Here is a 25280-nt window from a genome sequence, read left to right as displayed (position 1 = left end):
AAATGCCCTTAACGTTGGCACGTCTACTACTGTTGCTATTACTGTTTAGAAAACCATAGTGTTAACATGAAATCTTGGAAACAGATGTATTGCATCTAAGCCTGGTGTGGTTGACACTGTGAGGAATCCATCTTGCCCAAATGTACAGACATTAAACTAGAGTGTCAACTGTGTAAGGGGCATCCCAGAGCCTCAGAGTGTAGTATTTCCACAAATGGATATGATGCTGTGGTATGACAGACTAGCTTGTCTTTTTGTACACATCAGTCTTGTGTATGTGTGTGTTCTGAAACAAGGAAGTTATGGTAAACCATTATAACTCACGATCTAGACCTCAGCTGAAATATCACTTCCAATTCTGGGCCCTTCACACTTTAGGAACGATGTCAAGACCTGCATGAGGAGATTTACTAGAATTACGCTGAAATGAGGGACTTCAGTTTTGTAGAAAGACTAAAGAAGCTGGGATTGTTCACCCTTAAAGGAAAGAAGGGCAAACTGGAATTCAGCAGAAGTGTTCAAAACGACTGGAATTTCTAAGAGGAGAAACTGTTTGCTCTCATGTATGACTAATAACTACAAAACAAGGAGATAGGGAGAACATTTTCATGTGGCAAATTGCTATGATCCGGAATGTACTGCCTGAAAGGACATTCAATATTAGCTGCTGAAAGAGAATTGGGATGACTACTTCAAAAAATTATAGACCATGGGAAAAAGGCAGAGAACTAGGACTATCTGCATATCTCTTTCAAAGAGACTTTTTCTTATGATTTGTTCAAACATCCATGAATCAGTGGTAGCTTACTCATTTGAAAAATAATGCCTGATTTAACACTGTATCACCTGAACACTGCATAGATGAACTTCAAACTGACCTTGCTCAATAGACTTAGCCAAAAGAGATGTTGCTTCACAAAAGGATTTGTCCGAGTTAAAGTCTTCAATTGAAGTGCTGGTAACTGCATATTATTAACAGACTGGTATGGTGATAGCAGAATTCTTTTGCTTGCTTGACTGAACTCAATCCTAGTGCACAACCGAACAAATGCGAAGAGAAAAGCAGTGCTCTTAATTTAATTTAATTTAAATTAAGATCATCCACCTTGTCAACATGAAGGGAATCACAAAATCTTTGATGTGAATGGAGTAGGTCTTGGGTGAAAGTTTTTTTTTATTTACTCATGGAATGTTGGCATCGCTGGCTGTGCCAGCATTTATTGCCCATCCCTAGTTACCCTGGAGAACGTGGGGATGAGTTTCCTTCTTGGACCACGGCAGTCCACCTGCTGTGGGTTGACCCACAGTGTCGTTGGAGAGGGAATTCCAGGATTTTGACCCAGCGACAGTGAAGAAATGGCGATATATTTCCAAGTTAGAATGGTGAGTGGTTTAGAGGGGAACTTGAAGGAGGAGGTATTTCCATGTAGCTGCTGCTCTTGTCCTTCCAGATGGAAGTGATCATGGGTTTGAAGGTGCTGTCTAAGGATCTTCAGTGAATTTCTGCAGTGCATCTTGTCATTAGTACAGACCGCTGCTACTGAGTGTCGGTGGTGGAGAGGGTGGATGCTTATGGATGTGGCGCTAATCAAGTGGCTGCTTTGTCCTGGATGGTGTCAAACGTTTTGAGTGTTGTTGGCTTTGCACCCATCTAGGCAAGTGGAAAGTATTCCACACACTCCTGACTTGTGCCTTGTATGTGTAGGACAGGTTTTGAGGATTCAGGAGGTGAGTTATCCACTGCAAGATTTCTGGCTTCTGAACTGCTTTTGCAACCACGACATTTCTATGGCTAGTCCAATGAGTTTCTGGTTAATGTTAGCACCCAGGATATGGATATTGGGTGGGATTGAATGTCATTGAATGTCAGGGGCCAATGATTAGATTCTTTCTTGTTGGGATTGGTCATTGCCTGGCAAAGGTGTGACATACAACTTGATGAGTGACTGACTTGTTTTACATCTCTCTTCATTCTTCTTTAATAAACTTTGGACCAAGTTGGGACTATCCAACGAAACAGCTAAATAGGAAGGCTGTAGACATTGCTGAAATATTAAAACATGTGCTCCAAAATCATTGGAATTTGGATAGTTGTCACATTTTGGATTTTGTTTTACTATTTGGCCTACAGACGCTGAAATTAAATTATTTTGTGATTAAATCAACACAATCTCTTACAATGAAGATTAGATCCAGGAGAAGTTTTGTCCAGACAGATATCTCTAGAATACGACAGAAACAGTGGAGTACTTTAATAGACAATAGACAATAGGTGCAGGAGTAGGCCATTCAGCCCTTCGAGCCTGCACCGCCATTCAATATGATCATGGCTGATCATTCCTAATCAGTATCCTCTTCCTGCTTTATCTCCATAACCCTTGATTCCACTATCTTTGAGAGCTCTATCCAACTCTTTCTTAAATGAATCCAGAGACTGGACCTCCACTGCCCTCTGGGGCAGAGCATTCCACACAGCCACCACTCTTTGGGTGAAGACGTTTCTCCTCATCTCTGTCCTAAATGGTCTACCCCGTATTTTTAAGCTGTGTCCTCTGGTTCGGCACTCACCCATCAGCGGAAACATGTTTCCTGCCTCCAGAGTGTCCAATCCTTTAATAATCTTATATGTCTCAATCAGATCCCCTCTCAGTCTTCTAAACTCAAGGGTATACAAGCCCAGTCACTTCAGTCTTTCAGCGTAAGGTAATCCCGCCATTCCAGGAATTGACCTCGTGAACCTACGCTGCACTCCCTCAATAGCCAGAATGTCTTTCCTCAAATTTGGAGACCAGAACTGCACACAATACTCCAGGTGTGGTCTCACCAGGGCCCTGTACAGCTGCAGAAGCACCTCTTTGCTTCTATACTCAATTCCTGTTGTTATGAAGGCCAGCATGCTATTAGCCTTCTTCATTACCTGCTGTACCTGCATGCTTGCCTTCATTGACTGGTGTACAAGAACACCCAGATATCTCTGTACTGCCCCTTTACCTAAATGGATTCCATTTAGGTAGTAATCTGCCTTCCTGTTCTTGCCACCAAAGTGGATAACCATACATTTATCCACATTAAACTGCATCTGCCATGCATCTGCCCACTCACCTAACTTGTCCAGGTCACCCTGTAATCTCCTAACATCCTCATCACATTTCACCCTGCCATCCAGCTTTGTATCATCAGCAAATCTGCTAATGTTATTGCTGATACCATCTTCTATATCATTAACATATATTGTAAAAAGCTACGGTCCCAGCACGGATCCCTGCGGTACCCCACTGGTCACTGCCTGCCATTCCGAAATGGAGCCGTTTATCACTACCCTTTGTTTCCTATCAGCCAACCAATTTTCAATCCAATCTAGTACTTTGCCCCCAGTACCATGCGCCCTAATTTTACTCACTAACCTCCTGCGTGCGACTTTATCAAAAGCTTTCTGAAAGTCCAGGTACACTACATCTACTGGATCTCCCTCGTCCATCTTCAGAGTTACATCCTCAAAAAATTCCAGAAGATTAGTCAAGCATGATTTCCCCTGCATAAATCCATGCTGACTCGGTCCTATCCTGTTACTACTATCCAGATGTGCCGTACTTTCATCCTTTATAATAGACTCCAGCATCTTTCCCACCACTGAGGTCAGACTAACTGGTCTATAATTTCCTGCTTTCTCTCTCCCACCTTTCTTAAAAAGTGGTACAACATTAGCCACCCTCCAATCCTTAGGAACCGACCCCGAATCTATCGAACTCTGGAAAATAATCACCAACGCATCCATGATTTCCCGAGCCACCTCCTTCAGTACCCTTGGATGTAGACCATCAGGTCCCGGAGACTTATCAACCTTCAGACCTAACAGTCTCTCAACACCAAATCCTGGCAAATATAAATTCCCGTAAGTTCAGGTCCTTCAGCCACTGTTACCTCAGGGAGATTGCTTGTGTCTTCCCCAGTGAACACAGATCTGAAGTACCCATTTAATTCTTCTGCCATTTCTTTGTTCCCTGTAATATATTCCCCTGTTTCTGTCTTCAAGGGCCCAATTTTAGTCCTAGCCATTTTTTTGCCTTTCACATACTTAAAAAAGCTTTCACTATCCTCCTTTATATTCTTGGCCAGTTTACCTTCGTACCTCATTTTTCCTCTGCGCATTTCCTTCTTAGTAATCCTCTGTTGTTCTTTAAAAGCTTCCCAGTCCTCAGTTTTCCCACTTATCTTTGCTATGTTATACTTTTTCTCTTTTAACTTTATATGTTTCTTAACTTCCCTTGTCAGCCATGGCCGCCCATGTCTCCTCCTGGGATCTTTCTTCCTTTTAGGAATGAACTGATCCTGCAACTTCTGCATTATACAAAGAAATATCCGCCCTTGTTTCTCCACGGTCATCCCCGCTAAGGTATTGCACCATTGAACTTTGGCCAGCTCCTCCCTCATAGCTCCATAGTTCCCTTTATTCAACAGAAATATTGTCACTTCCGACTGTACCCTCTCCCTCTCAAATTGCAGATTGAAGCTTAAAGTATTATGGTCACTACTACCCAATGGCTCCTTCACTTCGAGGTCTCTGACCAATTCTGGTTCGTTATACAATACCAGATCCAGAATTGCCTTCTCCCTGGTCAGCTCCAGCACCAGCTGCTGTAAGAATCCATCCCTGAGGCACTCCACAAAGTCTCTTTCTTGAAGTCCAATACCATCCTGATTCTCCCAGACTACCTGCATGTTAAAATCCCCCATAACAACTGTAGTAACATCTTTGCGACAGGCCAATTTCAGCTCCTGATTCAACTTACATCCGACATCCAGACTACTGTTTGGGGGCCTGTAGATGACTCCCAAGAGGGTCTTTTTACCCTTAGTATTTCGCAGCTCTATCCACACTGACTCTACATCCCCTGACTCTAGGTCCCCCCGTGCAAGGGACTGAATATCCTCCCTTACCAACAAGGCCACCCCACCCCCTCTGCCCATCAGCCTGTCCTTACGATAGCACGTGTAGCCTTGAATATTCATTTCCCAGGCCCTGTCCACTTGAAGCCACGTCTCAGTTATCCCCACAATATCGTGTCTGCCAATTTCCAAAAGAGCCTCAAGCTCATTCATCTTATGTCTAATGCTTCGTGCATTCATATATTTCTCCCCATTGGAATGTCCCCATTTAACTGAGCACAGTGGGAATGGATTGTCTGGTAAAGGAGCCTGGGAGGATGGATTCAAGTTTAAATCTGCATCGTGTGACATATTTATAAGGCAATCTGAAGGCAGGGCAAAGTTGCTTTATCATTGTATTGTACTGTTACAGTTTAACGTAAGTGTTCGTTTTGAGAGTCAGAAGCTGAAGACCAAAGTTGAACAATTTTTGCTGGGAAGGGGACAGGGGTTGCTGTGGCAGACTGATAGGTGGTGTGTGTACGATTATGTTCTCAAGACAAACACTGCTCTCTTTCGCAGATGAACCCTACCCACTTCAGCTTATCCCCACAACCATGGGAGCAGCCGCAACACCAGGACTTGGCCAACTTCAGCTACAGGTAAGGCAGACATTCTCGTAGTGGCCTATAGGCCTGAAAGACAGGCCAGACCTTGGGAAGTATTGCTTAGAGAATAAAATAGTGGTGAATAAAAGATCTAGCGTTTGACAAATAAGTTCTTGTCATGGATTTTCTCATGGCGTAGTGAATTTAGACCAAGTTTGCCCTGGTTGTGATCAGCTGAAGTTTGAATTGAAATGTGGTAAGGAACTGTAGCCCGGGAAAACAGAAAGACATGTCACTGATTCTCACTGGTAGATTTATCAATATGTTCAGCATTGAATAGTTTTATTAGTTTTTAGCCTCTGTGCGTCAATGCACTTTGTTTTTCAAACGCAACCGCCAAATTTTAATTTCTATCCTGTGCTCTGTGTTACATTCTTATACAGTTGGAGTACAGGGAAAGGGAAGGATGGTTGTTCCCCTTGACCTCCATCGGTCACTCTTTCAATTTAAATATGAAGCAAAATGCTGGAGATCTGAAATAAGAACAGAAAGTGCTGGGGTAACACAGCAGATGTGGCAACATCTGTGGAGAGAGAGACTGAGTTATTGTTTCGAGTCCAATATGACTCTTCTTCGGAACTGAAGAGTCATATCGGACACGAAACGCTAATGCTGCCAGACCTGCTGAGTAACACCTGCACTTCCTGTCCTTTCTGTCTTTTGTAATCTGGGCACTAGATTATGCACATCAGATAGCCCAGCAATATGTAAAAAAAGCCCTTCTACATTTCTTTCTATCTCCTGCCACCACAAAGAGATGAGTATTTCTGCATAGTCTGTCTAAGATATGAAAAAGTAAACTGTACTTCTAAAATCTATAGGCATAGATGTTGCATGTAGGCATTCCAAAACACGGAACCCCTGTGATCCTCAATATGTATATCTTTGAAGGAACAAATTACTGCGAATGCTGGACTGGAAACAAAAAGTGCTGGAAGTCACAGCTGGTCAGGTAGCATCCGTGGAGAGAGAGAGAGAGAGAGAGCAGCTCTGATGAAGAGTCATCTAGACTCAAAAGGTTAGCTTGCTCTTTTTCTACAGCTGCTGCCTGACCGGGTGTGATTTCCAGCATTTTTTCGTTTTTAGTCATGCTTATCTTTGAATTGCATCAAGGGCTTAAATGTAGTGTCACTGGATCAGTGTTAACTCTCTTGCCTTTGAGGCAGTACATTATGGAGAGAGGGACAGAGTGATCCAGAGTAACACTTCCAAAGGAGGTACCATCTTTTGGATGAGACAGTGAACTGAGGCTCCTTCTGCCTGCACTGGTGGCCAAGAAATATCCCATGGGGCTATTCAGAGGAGAGGAAAGGAATATTTCCAGTGTTCAACGTCTTCAATCCTCAAACAGACATCACTAGAAAGCAGACAATCTAGTCGTTTATCTTATAATTGTTATGTGTATGTTGCTGCATTTTCCAGCAAAACTGCATTTCAAAAGATATTCATTGGCTGTCCTTTGGGGTTACCCCTGGGGATGCACGGGATGATATAGAAATGCAAGCTCCTTCCTTACAGTTCATTAGCAATACACTTACAGCAATAGGTAAGTGAGATGGATGGGTCAAAGCTTTTCGGAAACATGGATGACAAATATGCTAATGGTTAATGACACAGATAGTATCTATTGCTTTTACAGTTACATGTCTGATTGAAAATTCAGAAGAAAACTTTGCAGTTTGGTGATACTAAATGAGATTAATGTAGATTCATGTTTTATCTCCTTGGACCTGCATCAAGTTAGGCATTAGCTTCACTTTCATTAACTTCTTCATCAATAAATCATTCTGGGATCTCCTGAGTCATTGAAGACTAATTTTATCACAGTTCCACTTCCATTATATTGCCCGTCTCTAACTCAAACTCACTTTGTGAAGTCCACTGTCAAGTTTATCTCAATCGTCCTTTGGACAATATCCCATTTCCCACATGCCAGGGGCCTTTGTGAATCCAGAACCTTCATAATCGTGTTTTATCCTGTGCCGTTTCCCCACCCATGACCCCTTTCCTTATCAGTCTATATTGGTGTCCAGCCCTCCAACGCTTCCAATTTAAAATTCTTATTGTACTGTTTAAATCCCTTACTGGCCTCATCCCTGTTTAACTCTGCAATCTGCTTCAGTTCTACAAAAAGCCTGTGAGCAATGTTGAAATTGCCTCCTCCCATATAGACCATCTGATTTCTCCCTTCATTGACTTTTGAACCAGAAAGTTGTTGCTTCAAATCCTGCTTTGCAAACCTGTACGTACAGTCCAGGCTGACTCTTCAGTACAGTACAGAGGAAATTCTGTCACTGTTATAGGTGCTGTCTTTAGAATGTGATAATATGCCCAGGTAGAGGTAAAAGAACCAATAACCTTATTGCGAAGAAGAGTAAGCGAGTTCTAAACTAACACCTAAAATATAGATTATCTGATCATTATTGCTATTTTGTGGGATCTGTCGATCTGAACATTGGCTGCTGCATTTCCTTTGTTACTACAGAGACTCAAAACTTAATTACCTGTAAGTTGCTTTGGGACATCTGGAACGCATGAAAGCTGCTATAAAAATATTGGCTTTTCCTTACATTGGAAAGAAAATCGGGTGTGATGTATTATGGGTGGCTAATTCAATATTGTTCATGTTGCATCAATGTTTAAAGTTAAATTTATCCTATCTGAGTCACTCAAATCCAGGGGCTTTATTTTCAGAATCTGTGAATTCTACTTTCAAGAATATTTATTCATTTTACTGTCTGCACACTTTGCTTATGTGCACAGGGCACATCCTGACTTCAAACGTGAGATATCGCTGCCCTTTTATTATTCCTAGTCTCTCCTAGAATCAGGCTAAGGGCGAATACTGAAGAAATTTGGTTATGTTTAATTCTTGTTAAAAGGCAAAATTAATGCAGCCAGGAGTCAAGAACATTAATGCTGGCTGTTTCTAATTTTACAAATTGGAATATTGTGCCCTGGTAATCTGACCTGCTTTATAGATAGATTTTTGCCATCCAGTTTTGTAGTTTGTAACGGGGAAGTGATGTCAATTCGAGTGTCCAGAAATTGCAGATCAATCTCTAGGATTCACCCTGCAAGCAACTCAAATAAATAAATTGTGTTTTTAGCAATAATTTAATGAAACACGTTTTAGTTATCAGACAGGATATTTGGCTCACAGTCAAGTATAGTCCAGTTGGGTAATGAAGTCTACTCAAGTTTTGATGGTGTGGGAAGAGAATACACTGTGAGAGTGAATAAGTCGAACTGAATGATGGTGGGAAGTAAGGAAAGGTGGTACCTGGCAGTAAATACTGTACCTTGGCAGTCCTAGAGACAAGGGTTATGGTGCGGGGGTGCAGACGGAAAACTGAAAAATAAGGCCACAATCTAATCAGCCAAGATTTTGCCAATAGCCAATCCTATTTCTCATGATCTTACAACCTGCTCAATCCGATCTGTCAACCCTAATCTTAAGGTTTTGACTTCTGTTTTCCAAACAGGGCATGTTTAAACCCCACTGCGGTTTGTTTCCGCACAGTTTCCGAGTTTGCGAGTGGTTGTTCCCCACATGTCCCGAGTCGATCCTACCCAGCTTGCTATGTCTTCCACACCCCGAAACCCACCTATTTGTCTGTAGGTAGGTGAGAAGGACACCAAGCAGCAGGGGCAGGTCAATTCAGAATTCCTCACGTGGTTAGTATTGCACAGTCGCCTGATCATTACTTACTATGAGAGTCAACCTGAAGTTTATGAAATAATGAGAGGAAAAGATAGAGTTAATGATAGAGTTGTCTTTTCCCTGGGATGAGGGTTTTTCAGGACGAGGGGACATATTTTTAAGGTGAGAGGAGAGAGACTTAAAAAAGACATGAGGGCAAATTTTTTTTGCAAACAGGGTGGCTCGCGTGTGGAACAAACTTTCTGGAAGTGGAAGTGAGGAAGTGGTGGATATGGGTACAATTACAACGTTTAAAAGACATTTAGATAAGGGCGTGAGTAGGAGCGACTTGCAGGCAGGTGAGACCAGTTTAGTTTGGGATTATGCTCAGCATGAACTGGTTGGGCCGAAGGGTCTGTCTCTGTGTGACTCTATGCGAAACAATTTGAATTCCACACGGTCTGCACTTTGTAGAATCCATAGCACTGGTGCACAATGGAGTGCAGTTTTCTTTTTAAAAATAAAATGATCTTTCACGTTATAAAAGGCCTCATAGATTAAGCGCTCTGTTTTAAGGCATGACATTTTGCACAAGCAGCTGGTAGTTAGCAGAGCGGTCATTCTGTTGTACCAGCCTCTATAGTCTTCCCTTGCACAAAGCCCGGAAATGTTTATTGTCTGAAGCAGAGATGATGGATAATAAATTAGCTTTAGATTTACCTCAGTAGAATCACTGAAGCTGACTGAGTGTCACAGGGGCTGCCATTTAGGCAGTTGACCTGAGGATCTTGTCACAAACAGAGAGAAGGTCACTGTTTTCATGTAGCATACATCTCTCACTGGCATAGTGAATGACAGGTCCTTTGCTGTGGAGCACATCAACAGAAAGAAATAAATGTGCAAGAGCAAAGGGGGAGTGGGGGGGGGGGGCGTTGGGGGGGGGAGACAGTGAGGGAAGCCAACCAATTTGAGTCTTGGCTATTGGAAAATAAATGATGAGAATATTATGCTTGGGAATGAAAGAGATTCAGGCTGCGCGTGTACAAGTCCGGTTTTGAATGGAAATGTATTTACTGGTTGATGACCTGAAGATGAAATGAGCACCCTGTTCATCCTCCTTCTGTAATGAACAGGAGCGCTGGCGCTGTTTAAAGAGGGTCAATCGAATAGGTCATGCATCATATGGGGAGGCAGATGTTGGAACATATTGTAATGGATTACTCTTCTGCACAAGGATTGGCTTGTGGAGAGCAGATCAGCCAGTGCTTAATACTTTCACTCGAGTTGAGGAATGTAATGAATTTACCTCAATAGCAGCAGCTGGATGTGCTGTTGTTTCTGTGATTTGTAATGCATGTGTCGCTTCTTTGAAGGGTAAGAGCAAAAGCTGAGCTCTTTGCAAGGTGTAGCGGGTGAGAATTATATGTCTAACTCCTGTAATTGGTGTTGTGCAATGCAGCCTTAACCCTTTAAGGACCAAACACCAGTAGCTGATACACAGGAAAAGAACACTTCATTTCCAACTAAATAGGAGGCAGTTTACAATTATGTTTGATTATCATACAGTGGTCTTCCCATTTCTGATGAAGAGCTTATGCTTGAAACATCGACTCTCCACCTTGGATGCTGCCTGACTGGCTGTGCTTTTCCAGTGCCAATCTCCGTCAACTGCAGGCCTCACTTTCTCCTCTAATGTTCTTCTACCTTGTGAAAAGAAACCCACTCTTAATTCCTTCTTTTCTTCTATGCCAGCAGCAGCGAAGCTAATTACAGTGCTGAATGAGACAAGGACTTAACCTGAACCATAATTCCTCACTGGTAAATGAAGAAAGATCTTGGATTTATCTTGAATGATCTCAGGCACCCCAAAATGCTTTCCAGCCAATGATATGCGTTTTTGTTTGGAAGTGCTGGTCACTGTTACAGTCTTGGAGATGAGGGAGCCAATTTGCACACAGCAAGGCTCCACTCTCAAACAGCAGAGTAGTTCTGTTCAGATACTTCATTTTTCTTTTAGCTGTGATGTGCTGAATTGTTAGATTTCCCAGGAGGTCGGCAGGTTCCAATACTGGCCAACCTTTTTTACTCCTTTATTTTTAAATTCTTCAAAATGGTGCGTATCGTGGCGACAGAAGAAAGCTTTTTACTGTATTCTTACTGTAAAATACATGTGACAATAAAATCAAAATCTATGGCAGTTTTCTGGTGTACCTTACTTTTGGGCCACTTCAAAGGGGAAAATGGATAAATTCCTCCAAGCAGTGGGTCAGGGATTTTAGCGCAAGGCTTGTCATTTTCCACAGTTCCGAAGCGCTGGATTGTACCGCAAATATTTTGCCTTTTCCTCAAGTTTTGTTTTATGTAAAATCAGGTAGCAATCTCCCCGCCCGACCCAATCAGGCCAGTGTATTATTCTCATTAGGTACAAGCTGGGGGGAGGGAATGGACTCCGTCTTGGCACTGACTTAACTCCTCAGGGTCAGAGGTCAGCTGTTTGAAGCATTGTGAACGTGCCATGCTGATTGTTCACAAATGTGCAAGAAAATGGTGATTTAAAATTATTGTTGAAAGCAAGGGTTTTTGATGGCCTCATTTCCTTCCTGGCCACTCCTGTAAAAAATGGTCATTTATGGATACAAACTTTGAAGAAAAAAATTATTTCAAAGTCAAAATAGTTACGGGGCCAAAATTATTTTTGATGACCATCCCATTTATCTTTCCAACAAAACCACAAAAAAAAATCAGCAGCAAAAATTACAATTGCATGGTGAATGGGTGAAAGTGAACCCCAATCTCCCTTCTATTTCTTCACTTATTACTCCTCCAACAAACCCAGTTCTGTGCCGTTCTCCAATTTGCTTTCAGTGTCACACTACGGCTCTCTTTCGTTCTGTGGAATAGTGGAGAGGATCCACTGGGGCTAATTATTAACCACGTCAGTAATGCCTCCTCCCAGGTCCACAAGTGCGGCTTGAACCTGAACCTGAACCTGCAGCTTTTGGTAACCACTACACTACCGGACCTCCAATTTGCTGAGTGAAAGGCAGTTAACGTCCCATCTCTGGGCCTGAACTGTGTCTGTTGCCAAGCGATGATTGAGGCCTACTCTGTTCACTTTCATTTTCCTCATGCTTTCTTCACTTGCACTGGGGAAGTGTCTGTGTTGTGCTCAATGGTTTCTCTAAGTGTGCTTGGCAACTTGCTGAAAGTTGACTCTGTCAATTACATGGTGCAGTGTAATGTGGTTACCAAGTGACACATTCCTTGATTTACTATGAGCAATGCCACACAAGATTTGCTAAAATAAGTGTAGAAGTCATGCACGCAGGCATCACACTTCAAATTTCATGTTTCAATTCACAGAGTCTCTACAGTGTAGAAGCAGGCCATTCAGCCCACACTGACCCTCGAAAGTGCATACCAGCAAGACCCATTCCCCTATCCTATACTTCTGCATATCCCATGGCTAATCTGTTTAACTTACACATCCCTGGACACTAGGTGCAATTTAGCCTGGCCAGTCCACATAACCTGCACACATTTGGACTGTGAGAGGAAGCTAGAGCACCCAGAGGAAACCCATGTAGACACGGGGAGAATGTGCAAACTCCGCACAGATGTCCCTGACACTCTGAGGCAGCAATGCTAGCCACTGAGCCACTGTGCCACCCTGAATTGTTATGTAAGTTCTGTGCTGTGTTATATGGAGTTTTACAAAGACTCTTTGGCAAACATTCCACCTGAAATGTTTTTCAATAACGATTCAGGGCGAGACTTAAAAATATTAGGCTGAATAGTGAGGAAATATTGGGTACTGTTATGTGTGCTGCCATCCATTTCTTCAAAGTGTATGGGATCTTTACGGGTTTATGTAGTCCAATGTGTGTGAGGGTAGTCATTTCATAATCGACTTAGAATCCTGTAGAGTAAACAAGATGTGGTTTGATGTGAAAATAGGCTCAACGTGACTACAAAGACTGTCGGGAAGACTAAGACTTAGGTCTGTCTCCCCTAAGATCCTGCCAAGTTCTCCCGACATCGTAATAGCTTGTGGTGCTTATTACATTTAATCCTTTCAGATCCTTCCATGTACAGCAGCTACTTGTCAGAAGAATTGTATGTTTGGGGGGAGAAAGACCAGCTCAGGATTGAGGTTCAGGAGTTTCTGATGGTTTCTGACGATAATACTCCATGAATGGTGGTGTAGAAATAGCTCAGCATGAGGTAGTAAGTGATCTAAGAATCTTGGTAGGTCTGACATTAAATATTTCCAACCAGCATCGGGCAGTGCTCAGCAAAGTGAGTAGAATATCTTGTTAGATCGAACCTAAGCAGTAGAATGCAAATCAGAATAAGTTCTGATCAAAACAATGCTCTGGTGAAGAGGTAGGGGAGTTATCAAACACGCAAGGCAATGCATAGAAGGTCTGTAAGGCAAATGCTTTGTGTTTGAGGTCTGGGTTTTTAGGAGAGAGTGGGGGAGTATCTGAACTTATCAGTCTTGAAAGGGTGTGCTTGTAGGGAGTTGGTGGGATAGGGCAAGTGCAAGGATCTTCTGTAGAAACATGGTCTTTTCAATCAAGGATGTTATAATTTAATCTTTTCACATGCGGCCAACTGGATCCAGTGACCTGCACTCTCCACCCGTACCAATGTTCACTCTCCACAACACGTGATGAGAAAGGGAAGAAGGTACAATTGAAATTTAACATTGCCCAAGCATGCCCCTCAACCCTCTGTCCTGTACACGGAAAGAGCAGTTACTTTAAAAGATTGGGAGAAATGGAAACAATTGCTGATAGTTTGAAAGTAACTTGAAGTCTTTCTGATATAGAGCTTTATGAAGTAGGATTACTGGCCCTAGGGGGAGTTCAGTGCTGATTTACAAGCATGGTACTGGGATTTCAGGGGTCAAGTTTTGAGGAAGGATATGACAAATTAGGCTTTTATTCCTTAGAATTTAGAAGGTTAGAGGGAGCTCTAATCTTCAGGATGTTAATCAGAAAAGACAGGGTGGCTAAAAATATTTCCACTGGTTGAAGATTCTATAACCTAGGGTTATAGTCTAAGAATTAGGGCCAGGCTATTTAGGAGTGAGTTTACAAAGCACTTCCACATGCAAAGAGTAGTGGAGATCTGGAAATCACTTCCCCTGGTGGCGGTCCATGTTGATTCAATTCTGAAACTTACTTCTGAACAAGTAGGTTTTTTTTATTAAACAAGGGTAACATGAAGTATGGGCCTAAGGCAGGCATATGGACTTAGGCCATAGACCTTATTCAATGGCAGAACAGGCTTGAGGGCTGAATGGCCTACTGCTGTTCCTATCTTCCTAGTTAGTCGAGTCAAAGTAATGCAGACTGATAACTCTCGCCTGGCTCCTTGACCTCCTCCAACCTAATCCCCTTCTGAGACCTCAATCCACACTCACTCTGGCCTCTTGAGCATCCCCCTTGTTGACAGCCATTCCATCAGTTGCCCAGGCCATCCATTCTCATTGTGCATTCAGTTAAATCATGGATGATCTGTATCTTAACTCCAGCAAGCAGCTTTGTTTCCCCAACACTGGAGGTTGTTTGCCTGTTGCACATTTTTGGGCGGCACGGTGGCTCAAAGCACCAGAGACCCGGGTTCGATTCCAGCCTTGGGTGACTGTGTGGTGTTTGCACATTCTCCCCGTGTCTGTGCGGAATTCCTCTGGGTGCTCCAGTTTCCTCCCACAGTCCAAAGATGTGCAGGTCAGGTGAATTAGCAATGTTAAATTGCCCTTGGTGTTAGGTACATTAGGCAGAGGAAAATGTAGGGGCATGGGTCTAGGTGGATTATTTTTCGGAGGGTTGGTATGGACTTGTTGGGCTGAAGGGCATGTTTCCATGCTGTAGGGAATCTAATTTAATCTAAATGTTTTCAGCCGATCTGGATTTTCACTTGAGAATGGCTGCCTAGCTTCATCTCTGACCCATGGGGCCCATCAGAGACAGGAGACTTTGTGCCATCCAACAGCTTGTTCTGGTTTTGAACGGTCTTCAAGGTGTTAAATAAAGTGAGGTGTAACACAGCCTCACCCATCGCCAATTGTAGGCTTCCATTTTTAGGTGTCTGGCTGAGCTGGGCTTTTAGGTAATAACATGGCATGATCACCTCAGTCAAGCAAGCGTTCATCAGTAAGCGCTCGCTGCATTAATTAAAGGACATCTCCAGCCTGATTATAAGTGCAGAGGAATTGAAAATCGCTCTGCATCATAGCCCATTTTTGTCATGTCTAACTGAGCAGGCTGCCTGTGCTAAACACTGTGTGCGGAGCTCAGCAGCAGGTTCTGATAAACATACCTCCTTTTTTCTCATGGACTGTCACCTTGTTTGTGATGAACTGGCGAGAGATCGAGAGAGATGGACCGTGTCATGCTATGGGAGATTTGATGCCATTGCAGTTATGTGTACAGCTGACTTGATTGGCCATTGTCAGCTGTCTGAGTCCAGAACCCCTGGAATTCCCTTCCTAACCCTCTTCACCTTCCACTTCTTTCTCCTCCTATAAGATACTCCTTAATGGCAGCCTCACAGATGTGACCTAACTCCTTCCTCCCCTTGGTGTCAGTTTCCTTTTCTGATTGTACCCAGTGAGATATTTTAGTGTATTCAATTTGGTTTTTTTTGGAAAAGTTGTTTTGATTTATTACTGTCACATGTACAGTGAAAATTGTTGTTTTGTGTGCTCACCAGACATATCTTACACAAGTACATCAGGGTAATAGAACAGCATGCAGAATATAGTGTTACAGCGATAGAGAAGGTGTTGTGAAGGATCAACTCTTAATATATGAGAGGTCCGTTCATCAGTCTGAGAACAGCAGGGGAAGAGGCTGTTCTTGAATCTGTTGGGACATGTTTGCAAACTTTTGTATCTTCTGCCCGATGGAAAAGGTATAACTGGGGTGGGAGGGGTATTTGAAGATGTCAACTGCTTTCCCGAGGCTATGGCAAGTGTAGACGGAGTCAATGGAAGGAAGACTGGATGGAGTGGGCTGCACTCATAACTCTCTGTAATTTCTTGTGGTCTTGGGCATAGCAGTTGTCATGCCAAGCTGCGATGTGTGGATGGAATGCTTTCTCTGGTGCATCCATAATGATTATTAAAGAAATGCTGAATTTCTTTAACCTTCTGAGGAAGTAGAGACGTTGGTGTGCTATCTTGATCATAGCGCCGAGGTGGTTGGACGAGGATAGATTGTTGCTGACATTTACTCCTAGGACCTTAAAGCTCTCGACCTCCTCCACCTCGGCATCACCATTGATGCAGACAATGGCATGTCCTTCACATTGCCTCCCGAAGTCGATGACCAGCTCCTTTGTTTTGGTGATATTGTGGAAGAGATTGGTGTCTTTACACCATGCCGCTAAGCTGTCTATCTCTTTAGGAGTATTAGTGACAACCTTATCAAAATAATGTAACAATTGCTGACTAACTCCACAGATGAGTGACTGGGGCTTTCTACAGTAACACCGCCAACCTCTTTTCATCAACGGGTTGGGTGGGTCATGCCTAGCAGATTCTGACAGAGTCATACTGGACTTGAAGCACTCTCTACAGTTGCTGCCAGATTCGCCGCGTTTCTCCTATTCACTCATGCATTGCCAAGTACAAAATAACAAAAATCTCCCTCCCTTTCCCAGTGATTGGTTGGGTCTGATTCATCCTTGCTGATGTCTAACTGAAAACACTATTTCATGTCATCTCCACTGCAACCTGTGATCCAAGGGAAATGTCAATAATTGGCAACATAACCATTGGGTCAACATAAAGTTGTGCAAGTGACCCACTTCAGTGACTTGATGCACAGACTTTGTTCTGAGAAAGTTTATAATTTATAGAAACAATGGCAAGTGCAGTGGTACCAGATTCTTTTACTGCAGGCGCAGGATTTTGAGGGTGAGTCTAGAATTAATTTGGCTCTGTCTTTGTACAGCGATCAGTTCTGGTAAGATGTTGACTGTTGGAGTCCCCACTTTAGTACAGTTGATGCATAGAGGTATAACAATGAAAGCAAATTATACACTGATGGCAGCACATTTACATTCTTTAATGATTCTATTAATGTTCTTGTGCCTAAAGGTACACATGAATGAATAGATTTATCACATAATTAGTTGTATCTTTCAAGATGTCATTTGACATCTATTATAATCTTGTACAATTTGAACAGATTCACCCAAAACATCAATTTTGTAAAATAAAATGAATTGTTCTCAATTGTCAGTGATGTTCTCTGTTAGAATGTTTTAACTTGGGGAGTTGGGCATGAGTACAAAGAGTAATGTGTCATCTGTAGAGTTGATGGGTTTGTACAGCACTTTTCACATCCCTGGCCCATTTGAAAGTGCAAAGTACTTTTGACATGTGGCCAGTGTTGAAGGCAGGAAGCGCAACAGCCGACTTTCATCCCACAAGATTGCACAGCCAGCAATGATAATAACGTTTTAGTGATGTGATGCAGAGACAGATATTGGCCGGGTTATAGCCAAGTGCTCTTCTGTCCTTCAAAGTACTGCCATGTTGTTTGGTTTTACATCCACTTGGGAGGATATTTTGGAATTGTACTGAATTCCAAAATTGTACCCATGGTTGTATGCTCCATCCTTAAGTATATTCAAGACTGATATCATAGATACTTGACATATTAGGGAATCAAGTGATATAGCGAGTTACCAGGGAAATTAGAACGGACACATAGGATCATAATAGTATGTAATGGTAGAGAGGTCGGCAATGGCAGATTGCAATAGTGTTTAATGGTGGAGCGGTCTGCAATGGGAGATTATAATAATGTTTAATTGTGGAGCAGTCCATAATGGGAGATTGTAGTTGTGTGTAATGGTGGAGAGGTCTGCAATAGGTGATTGTAATAGTGTGTAATATTGGTGCAGATCGGATGGGCTAATCCTGCAGCTATTTTGTACGTTGTTACGAGCCTCCATTCAGTATCTGATCTGAAAGTTGGCACCTCTCTGTTTTGACTGATGTGTTAGCCTGGATTGTGTGCTTAACTCTCTGGAGTGTGGCTTGAACCCATGGCCAAATGACTGAGGAATTGGAGCACTATCCGGCAGGCACCACCAATGTGGTGGGCACAGCCAGCCTCGATTGGTGATGAATAGTACGGTGGCCGTACTGTGAGGGTGGATTTGAGTTCTCTGCACAGTCTGCGGAACTGACCGGAGATGTTTAATTCTGCTTCTGTCACCGTGTGACCACTGTGAGAGTGAAGAGCCAGCTGACTCCCTCAAACAGGCACTAAATGAACAGCTGTATGATATTCAGGAGTACAACTACCTTTCTTAATGTGGCAGAGACGGTGCTGTAAAGCAGGACCATTACACGTGCTTCCACATTGACCGGAGCTGCTCTTCCTCTGAATGCAGATGTTTGAGGCCAGGTCAGAATTTAATACTGAATTTCCTCCTCGGTGAGACCCAGAGTGGAGAGGGGGAGATAACAGCTGCCTTTTTAACCCACATGCTTCTCTTCTGGTTGAGGAAGTATTAGCCAGAAACTGTGAATCTGGCTCCAATGAGCCCGCCCCCTTACAGAAGAAAATAGCTTGCACAGTGAGGAAATGGTGTTATCTGTCACTCTGCATTAATACTCACTTCTGTGTTTTGATTTGGTCAACATGCTCTCATTCTCCTGCCCATGCGAAATAGGAACTGGCGGCCTTCATTTCAGGAAAATGGTAATTTAATTTAACAAAAAGAATCATGCACCTCATCACAGCCCAGATTTCTCTTCTGCCTCCCTCCAATCATAATTTCTTTCTCTCCCCACCCCCTCCCCTTTCTAGTTTCTTCTGCCCCATGAATACCCTGAGCTGCCCCAGAGGGCAGACATGTCATGTCCTTTATTTTCATTCACCCCTCTCTCTCTCTCTCTCTCTTGCTAGTCACTTCTGGACATTGCTGCCAGCGAATGCTACATTCAGTGATAGTAAGTGGCTGTCAGGTCAACTATACCTCCATTCAGGATGTCGAGTGATAGCTATTGGCCCCTGTAATGGAACTCAATTCAAACAGCAAATAGGCTTTGAACCAGTGGACTGGATACAGCAAGATGTCAGCAATTTAGTATGCATCAGCTCACGGAAGAGCATGTTTATTCTCTCTCACACACTGGATCAATCAGAGGAACAAACTGGGTGTAATTGGACTGAAATTACCTAAAATCACATCGCGATTTACAAGCAAACCTCCTTGCTTCTGAGCATTATATTTGCTATTGTTTGGGGAATGATACAGTGAATTGCAGCATGAAAGAAAAATTCCTCATGTGGGATATTTGAACACTCTTTCCCACCCCCACCCCCCACACCAACCCCCCCCCCCCCAACCCTTTAAAAATTTCTGGGTGGGGAAATTACAGCGAAGAATGCAGAACTACAGCTGCGGGATTATCATTGATGAAGCAAAAAAGAAATTGTCTGAAAATAATCAACGGTTCTGGCCTTTGTTAAATCATGCTTAAATATAGAATTCATTACATAGCGAAAAAAAATGAAAGTTTCAACAAAAATCAGTGATTACGTTTTGCTTCCCCATGTTAGAGAGGAAGGTTGAGAGAGAGAGAAAAAAAATCATCTGCCTCAAGCCCTGGAGGAGGAATGTTAACTCTGACGGCCAACTGCAACTTTTGTTAACAGTGTGAACCGTGTCAAGGAGGGTTAAAGGGTTTGATGCTCCCTCTGTGTAGAATTTGCTGCTCTTGCCTAAACCGGGTGGTTGGGGGCAAGGTTCACAAATTGAGGGGGAGAACAGTGGAGGTTTCATCACATGAATGCCAAGTTTTTAAAAAAAAATTCATCCCCATTCCTGATATTTTATCAGACTTAGAGACACAGAGATGTGCAGCACGGAAACAAATCCTTCGATCCAACTCATCCGCGCCGATCAGATATCATTAGTTAAGCTAGTCCCATTTGCCAGCACTTGGTCCATATCCCTCTGTACCCTTCCTGTTCATATACCCATCCAAATGCCTTTTAAATGGTGTAATTGTACCAGCCTCCACCACTTCCTCTGGCAGCCCATTCCACACACGCACTGCCCTTTGTGTGAAAAAGTTTCCCCCTTAGGTCCCTTTTATATCTTTCCCCTCTCACCCTAAACCTATGCCTTCTAGTTCTGGACTCCCCCACCCCAATCAAGCGACCTTATCCTATCCATGCCCCTCATGATTTTGTAAACCTCTATAAGGTCACCCCTCAGCCTCCGACACTCCAGGGAAAACAGCCCCAGCTTGTTCAGCCTTTCCCTATAGCTCAAACCCTCCAACCCTGGCAACATCCTTGTAAATCTTTTCTGAACCCTTTCAAGCCTCGCATCATCCTTCCTATAGCAGGGAGATTAGAATTGAATGCAGTTATTAAACAAAAACTGTTAAAAGAGTGGTGTCTTTTAACAATCCGGTAATTTTTGTTTCAGGGCTGTGCCTTGATCGAAGGGCGGTGCAGTCTAAGGCTGCTGTAACCTGGATGTCCGCGTGTATATTCCATACACTGTTGGAGACACGAGGGTAATTGTGGAGGGTCTGGCAGCCACTGATGGTCCAGGGAGGGCTCTTGCAGAGCATAGGTGTGTGAATGCTGTGTGAGGACTGGATTAGACCATATTTTGGTCCCAATAGCCCGAGTACCCTGCTAACATCAATACTGAGGTGTTAACATGGCGGCAGTAGGTTCATCTGAGGACCTTGGCCACTTTGGCTGAGATAGCCAGGCCAATTCCAGCCCAAATTAGAACCAGCAGTTTGAGAAAAGTGTTCTTGGGATGCTCCTCTTTTTTTTGATGGGCCTGACAGAAGGAAAGCTGTAGTTCCTTTCGTATGAAGTAAAATGGAAGATATTGATCCTGATACCATGAGTCAGTGGCAGCATTGCAGAATGGAGCAGTTAGGTGGGGTATACCAGGAGTGGATTCTCACTATCCTTGACCTGTTTCATGGGAGGTAAGACCACATAACAACTAACCTCTGAAGTTGGCAAGTTTGTAAGTCTAGCTGTTAGACCCATCAAGGGTTTGTGAGTTACTGCAAGAAAATTGTGTTAAGGTGCAAGATCAGCCATTATTTAATTCCGTGTTGGAGCATGCTGAAGGGGCTGGGGCATCTTAATCTGCTCCTTTTGTCAATGTTTCAGAGCCCTGTCATCACTTGACCAAGTTTATGTACAAAACACCAATGTGATACAATAGTAAAAAATGATCTAAGAAGTGTCACTGGATCCGAAACGTTAACTCTGATTTCTCTCCGCAGGTACTGCCGGACCTGCTGAGCTTTTCCAGCAATTTCTGTTTTTCTTTACAGCATTAGCAGTTTTTTAAAAGTTTTGATCTCTGAAGAAGTGTGGATAGGGTGAATGCACTCAGTCTTTTTCCCAGGGTTGGGGTTCAAGGACTAGACAGCATCAGTTTACAGTTAGAGGGGAAAGAGTAAAAGGGAACCTGAGGGGCAACCTTTTTACACAGAGGGTGGTATACATTACGAATGAGCTGCCAGCGAAGTGGTTGAGATGGGCACGTTAACAACATCTAAAAGGCATTTGGACAAATACACGGATAGGAAAGATTTAGAAGGATATGGGCCAAGTGCAGGGAAATGGGGTTAGTGTTGATGCACATTTTGATCAGCATGGACCAGTTTGGGCCAAAGGGCCTGTCTCGGTGCTGTGGGACTCTTTAGAATCACTACAGTGTGGAAACAGGCCCTTCGGCCCAACAAGCCCACACTGACCCTCTGAAGAATAACCCAACCAGACCTAATCCCTGAACCTATTACTGTACGTTTACCCCTAACTAATGCACCTAACCTACACAATCCTGAACACACTGGGCAATTTAGCAGGATCAGTTCAAATCTTTGGATCGTGGGAGGAAACTGGAGCACCCGGAGGAAACCCACGCAGACATGGGGAGAATGTGCAAACTCCACACAGACAGTCGTCCAAGGCTGGAAATAAACCCGTGTCCTTGGTGCTGTGAGGCAGCAGTGCTAACCACTGAGCCGCTGTTCCGCACCGTGACTCTTATGACTCCCAGATTCTATTAATGTCACTGGACTTGGAATATTAACTCTGCTTTCTCTCCACAGATGCTGCTAAACTTGCTGAGTTTTCCAGCAATTTCTGTTTTTGTAACTAAATAATTAGTTTAGTTTAACACAAGCATCTTGGCCGTTGGCATTGACCAGTGCATTTGTTCTGGGGACATTAGGCTCATCTGATACTGACAGCTGTCATTATTTGACCCACGAAATGGAGGGGAAATCATTGGCCAGCCCAACACTGCCCTCAGAATTTCCAGAACCCCCCCAGTCAGGCCTCAGCCTCTTTACCTTGAAGAGTTTTGAGCTTCTTTTCGAAGGAAAGATTCTGGCTTTGGAGGCAGTTTAGAAAAAGTTCATTAGGTTGATCCTGGGTCTGGTGGGACTTTCTAATGAAGAAAGGTTGAGTAGGCTGGGTTTAGAAGTTTAGAAGAATGAGAAAAGACACAAATCAAAACATGGCACGTTTTTAGGGAACATGATAAGGTTGATGCAAAAAGGTTGTTCCCCCTTGTGGGAAGGTCTAGGACCAGATGCCCGGACTCAGTAAGGCAGAGGTGAGGAGAACTGTTTTTCTTTCAGAGGATAGACAATCTGGGATTCTTTGTTGCAGATGGCTAAGGCAAGAATGTGGCGTTGGGGATGATCAGATCAGCCGATGAATGGTGGAGCAGACCCGAAGGGCCAAATGGCCTACTTCTACTCCCACGTCTTATGGCCTAAGGCTCGGTGCAGATCCTTTTGTTCTCAGCTTGCCCAGCTGACAACACAGAGGCTTAGTTCTGGATTAGTGGTGCTGGAAGAGCACAACAGTTCAGGCAGCGTCCAACGAGCCCAATACCCCTGGGCTCTTGCCCGAAACGTCGATTTCGCTGCTCGTTGGATGCTGCCTGAACTGCTGTGCTCTTCCAGCACCACTAATCCAGATTTTGGTTTCCAGCATCTGCAGTTATTGTTTTTTCAACACAGAGGCTTGGGCCTGTCACAGTGCTGGCAAATATCCAGCTAAACAAAAGTCATTGCAAAATAACCTGAAGTTTCCAATACTGACATAATGAAATGGAATGCAACTGTGATTTGAGCCCTGATAAAGGAAACAAAGTTGCTTTTGGCACCTTTTCTGCATCTACAGTTCGACCCGTCAGTGGGTTTTCTTTGACTTGGAGTATGTGAGTGATTGCTCATCACTGCGTGCCATGTGAGGTGGACAGTCCTGCAGTGAAGCAATCCCAGTCAATGCAAAACTGTGAGCTAATGCCGCTAATGTAGTGAATTAATACCTGTGTTTATAAACGATATCCATTGCTTTCTTACAGCAGTTGTATGCAGCCCAACTCGCTGCAATGCAGGTGTCCCCTGGAGCCAAGTTACACAGCATGTCACAGGCCAGTCTGAACAACACTCTATCACCCAACAGCGTCCAGGCAGAGAAAGGCAGAACTACACCTCCACCAAAAAGCAAGGTACTGCTGTCACCTTCCGACTAGTTCGCCTCAGACATAATTGTGCTCGTTTCTGAATTGTTAAACGTTTGTGCGTCTAGTTCTTACCCCTTCCTTTGCTACAGCTACAGACAGCAAACTCAATTGAGGATGGGGAGGCCGACATGAATATCCTCAAAGGGGAAAGGTTTAAAAATGGAAGCTGCTTCTCTTGTTGGCAACATAGATAGATATAAATGTGTGAAGAGTTTAGAAACTGAGGTTCCTTCTGTCTTTTCAGCAAGATCCCACGGAGCCATTCCAAGGGGAGTAAGGAATTTTGTGAGGTAACATTCGTCTGTCTGTCACGAGTCGGACTGATTTATGAGTCGTTGGGTCATGTTACATTTTTTGGACCTTGCTGTACAGTATTTGGCTTTTTCTGTGTTTGGCTCTGCATCCAACTGATGAACCCGTGTTATCAGTGCAAACATAGAGACCTTGAAAGGTTCATAGTCCCTTGAAAGTGCAGTCCCTAGGTGGTAAAGACAGCATTTGGTATGCTTGCCTTTATTGGTATTGAGTACAGGAGTTGGGAGGTCATATTGCGACTGTACAGGACATTGGTTAGGCCACTGTTGGAATACTGTATGCAATTCTAGTCTCCCTGCTGTAGGGAAGATGGTCTGAAACTTGAAAGGGTTCTGAATAGATTTACAAGGATGTTGCCAGGGTTGCCAGGGTTTGAGCTACAGGGAGAGGCTGAATAGGCTGCAGCTGTTTTCCCTGGAGTGTCAGAGGCTGAAGGGTGACCTTATAGAGGTTATAAAACCATGAGGGTCATGGATAGGGTGAATAGTCAAGGTCGTGAGCCAAGGGAGTCCAAAATTAGAGGGCATAGGGTATACCAACAGGAAGGCTTGAGAGAGATATGGGCTAAGCGCTGGCAAATGGAACAAGATTGGGATACCTGGTCAAAATGGATGAACTGGACTGAAGGTTCTCTTTCTGTGCTGTTCATCTCTATGACTCTATTTCACATTAAAATTAAGCCACTGGTTGTGAGGCCACGTGAGACCCTTATAGGTCACTAAAGTACTGTATAAATGTCAGTTCTGTCTCCTTTGCAGAACACCAGGAAGGTCAGGCACTTTTGGAATTTGTTGTTTACTGTTGAAATTGGAGAGAGAAAAAAACAGAGCTCTTCAAAAAGAAACCTGAGCTGCATTAAGCAGGAGTATTGTTAATATTTCGATTTGAATAGCTTTAGCTGGCCTCAGAGGTGAGAGCACCTTGGGAGAAGATTAATCTTGGTAATTACGTACAAGTGAAAGACCTCCTCAGATCATTGTTTCCAGTGAAACCATTAACACATCTTTTAGTGTGTCTGTATCAAAGATAATTGTAATCTGACCTAAGACTGACAGAAACTGCAAAGCTTGTTTGATTTAACACCTCACCCATTTTACTTCTTTTTCGAAGACAATGGAAGCCAGCATGGCTGGAGTGTTAAATGGGAGGTGGTGGGAGGAGGGATTTGCAGTTTGATCCCGTCACTTTGCTGCTGGGTCGTTTCAAATAGATTAAACCTTGTG

General features: G+C 43.4%; 1 protein-coding gene across 11 annotated transcripts in view; it reads left to right on the top strand.

Moving 5' to 3' along the window:
• sox5 (SRY-box transcription factor 5) overlaps positions 1-25280 on the top strand; it is a 372706-nt gene that overhangs the window by 251343 nt on the left and 96083 nt on the right. For all 11 annotated transcript variants that reach the window (XM_072562296.1, XM_072562294.1, XM_072562297.1 and 8 more), the window contains 2 exons: positions 5449-5528; positions 23581-23727. In XM_072562296.1, the coding sequence (XP_072418397.1) occupies positions 5449-5528; positions 23581-23727 (227 nt within the window). The remainder of the gene's footprint in view (positions 1-5448; positions 5529-23580; positions 23728-25280) is intronic.

This window comes from Chiloscyllium punctatum, chromosome 44, assembly GCF_047496795.1.
Source record: "Chiloscyllium punctatum isolate Juve2018m chromosome 44, sChiPun1.3, whole genome shotgun sequence".
NCBI lineage: Eukaryota > Metazoa > Chordata > Chondrichthyes > Orectolobiformes > Hemiscylliidae > Chiloscyllium > Chiloscyllium punctatum.
This window is presented reverse-complemented; position numbering and strand designations above follow the sequence as displayed.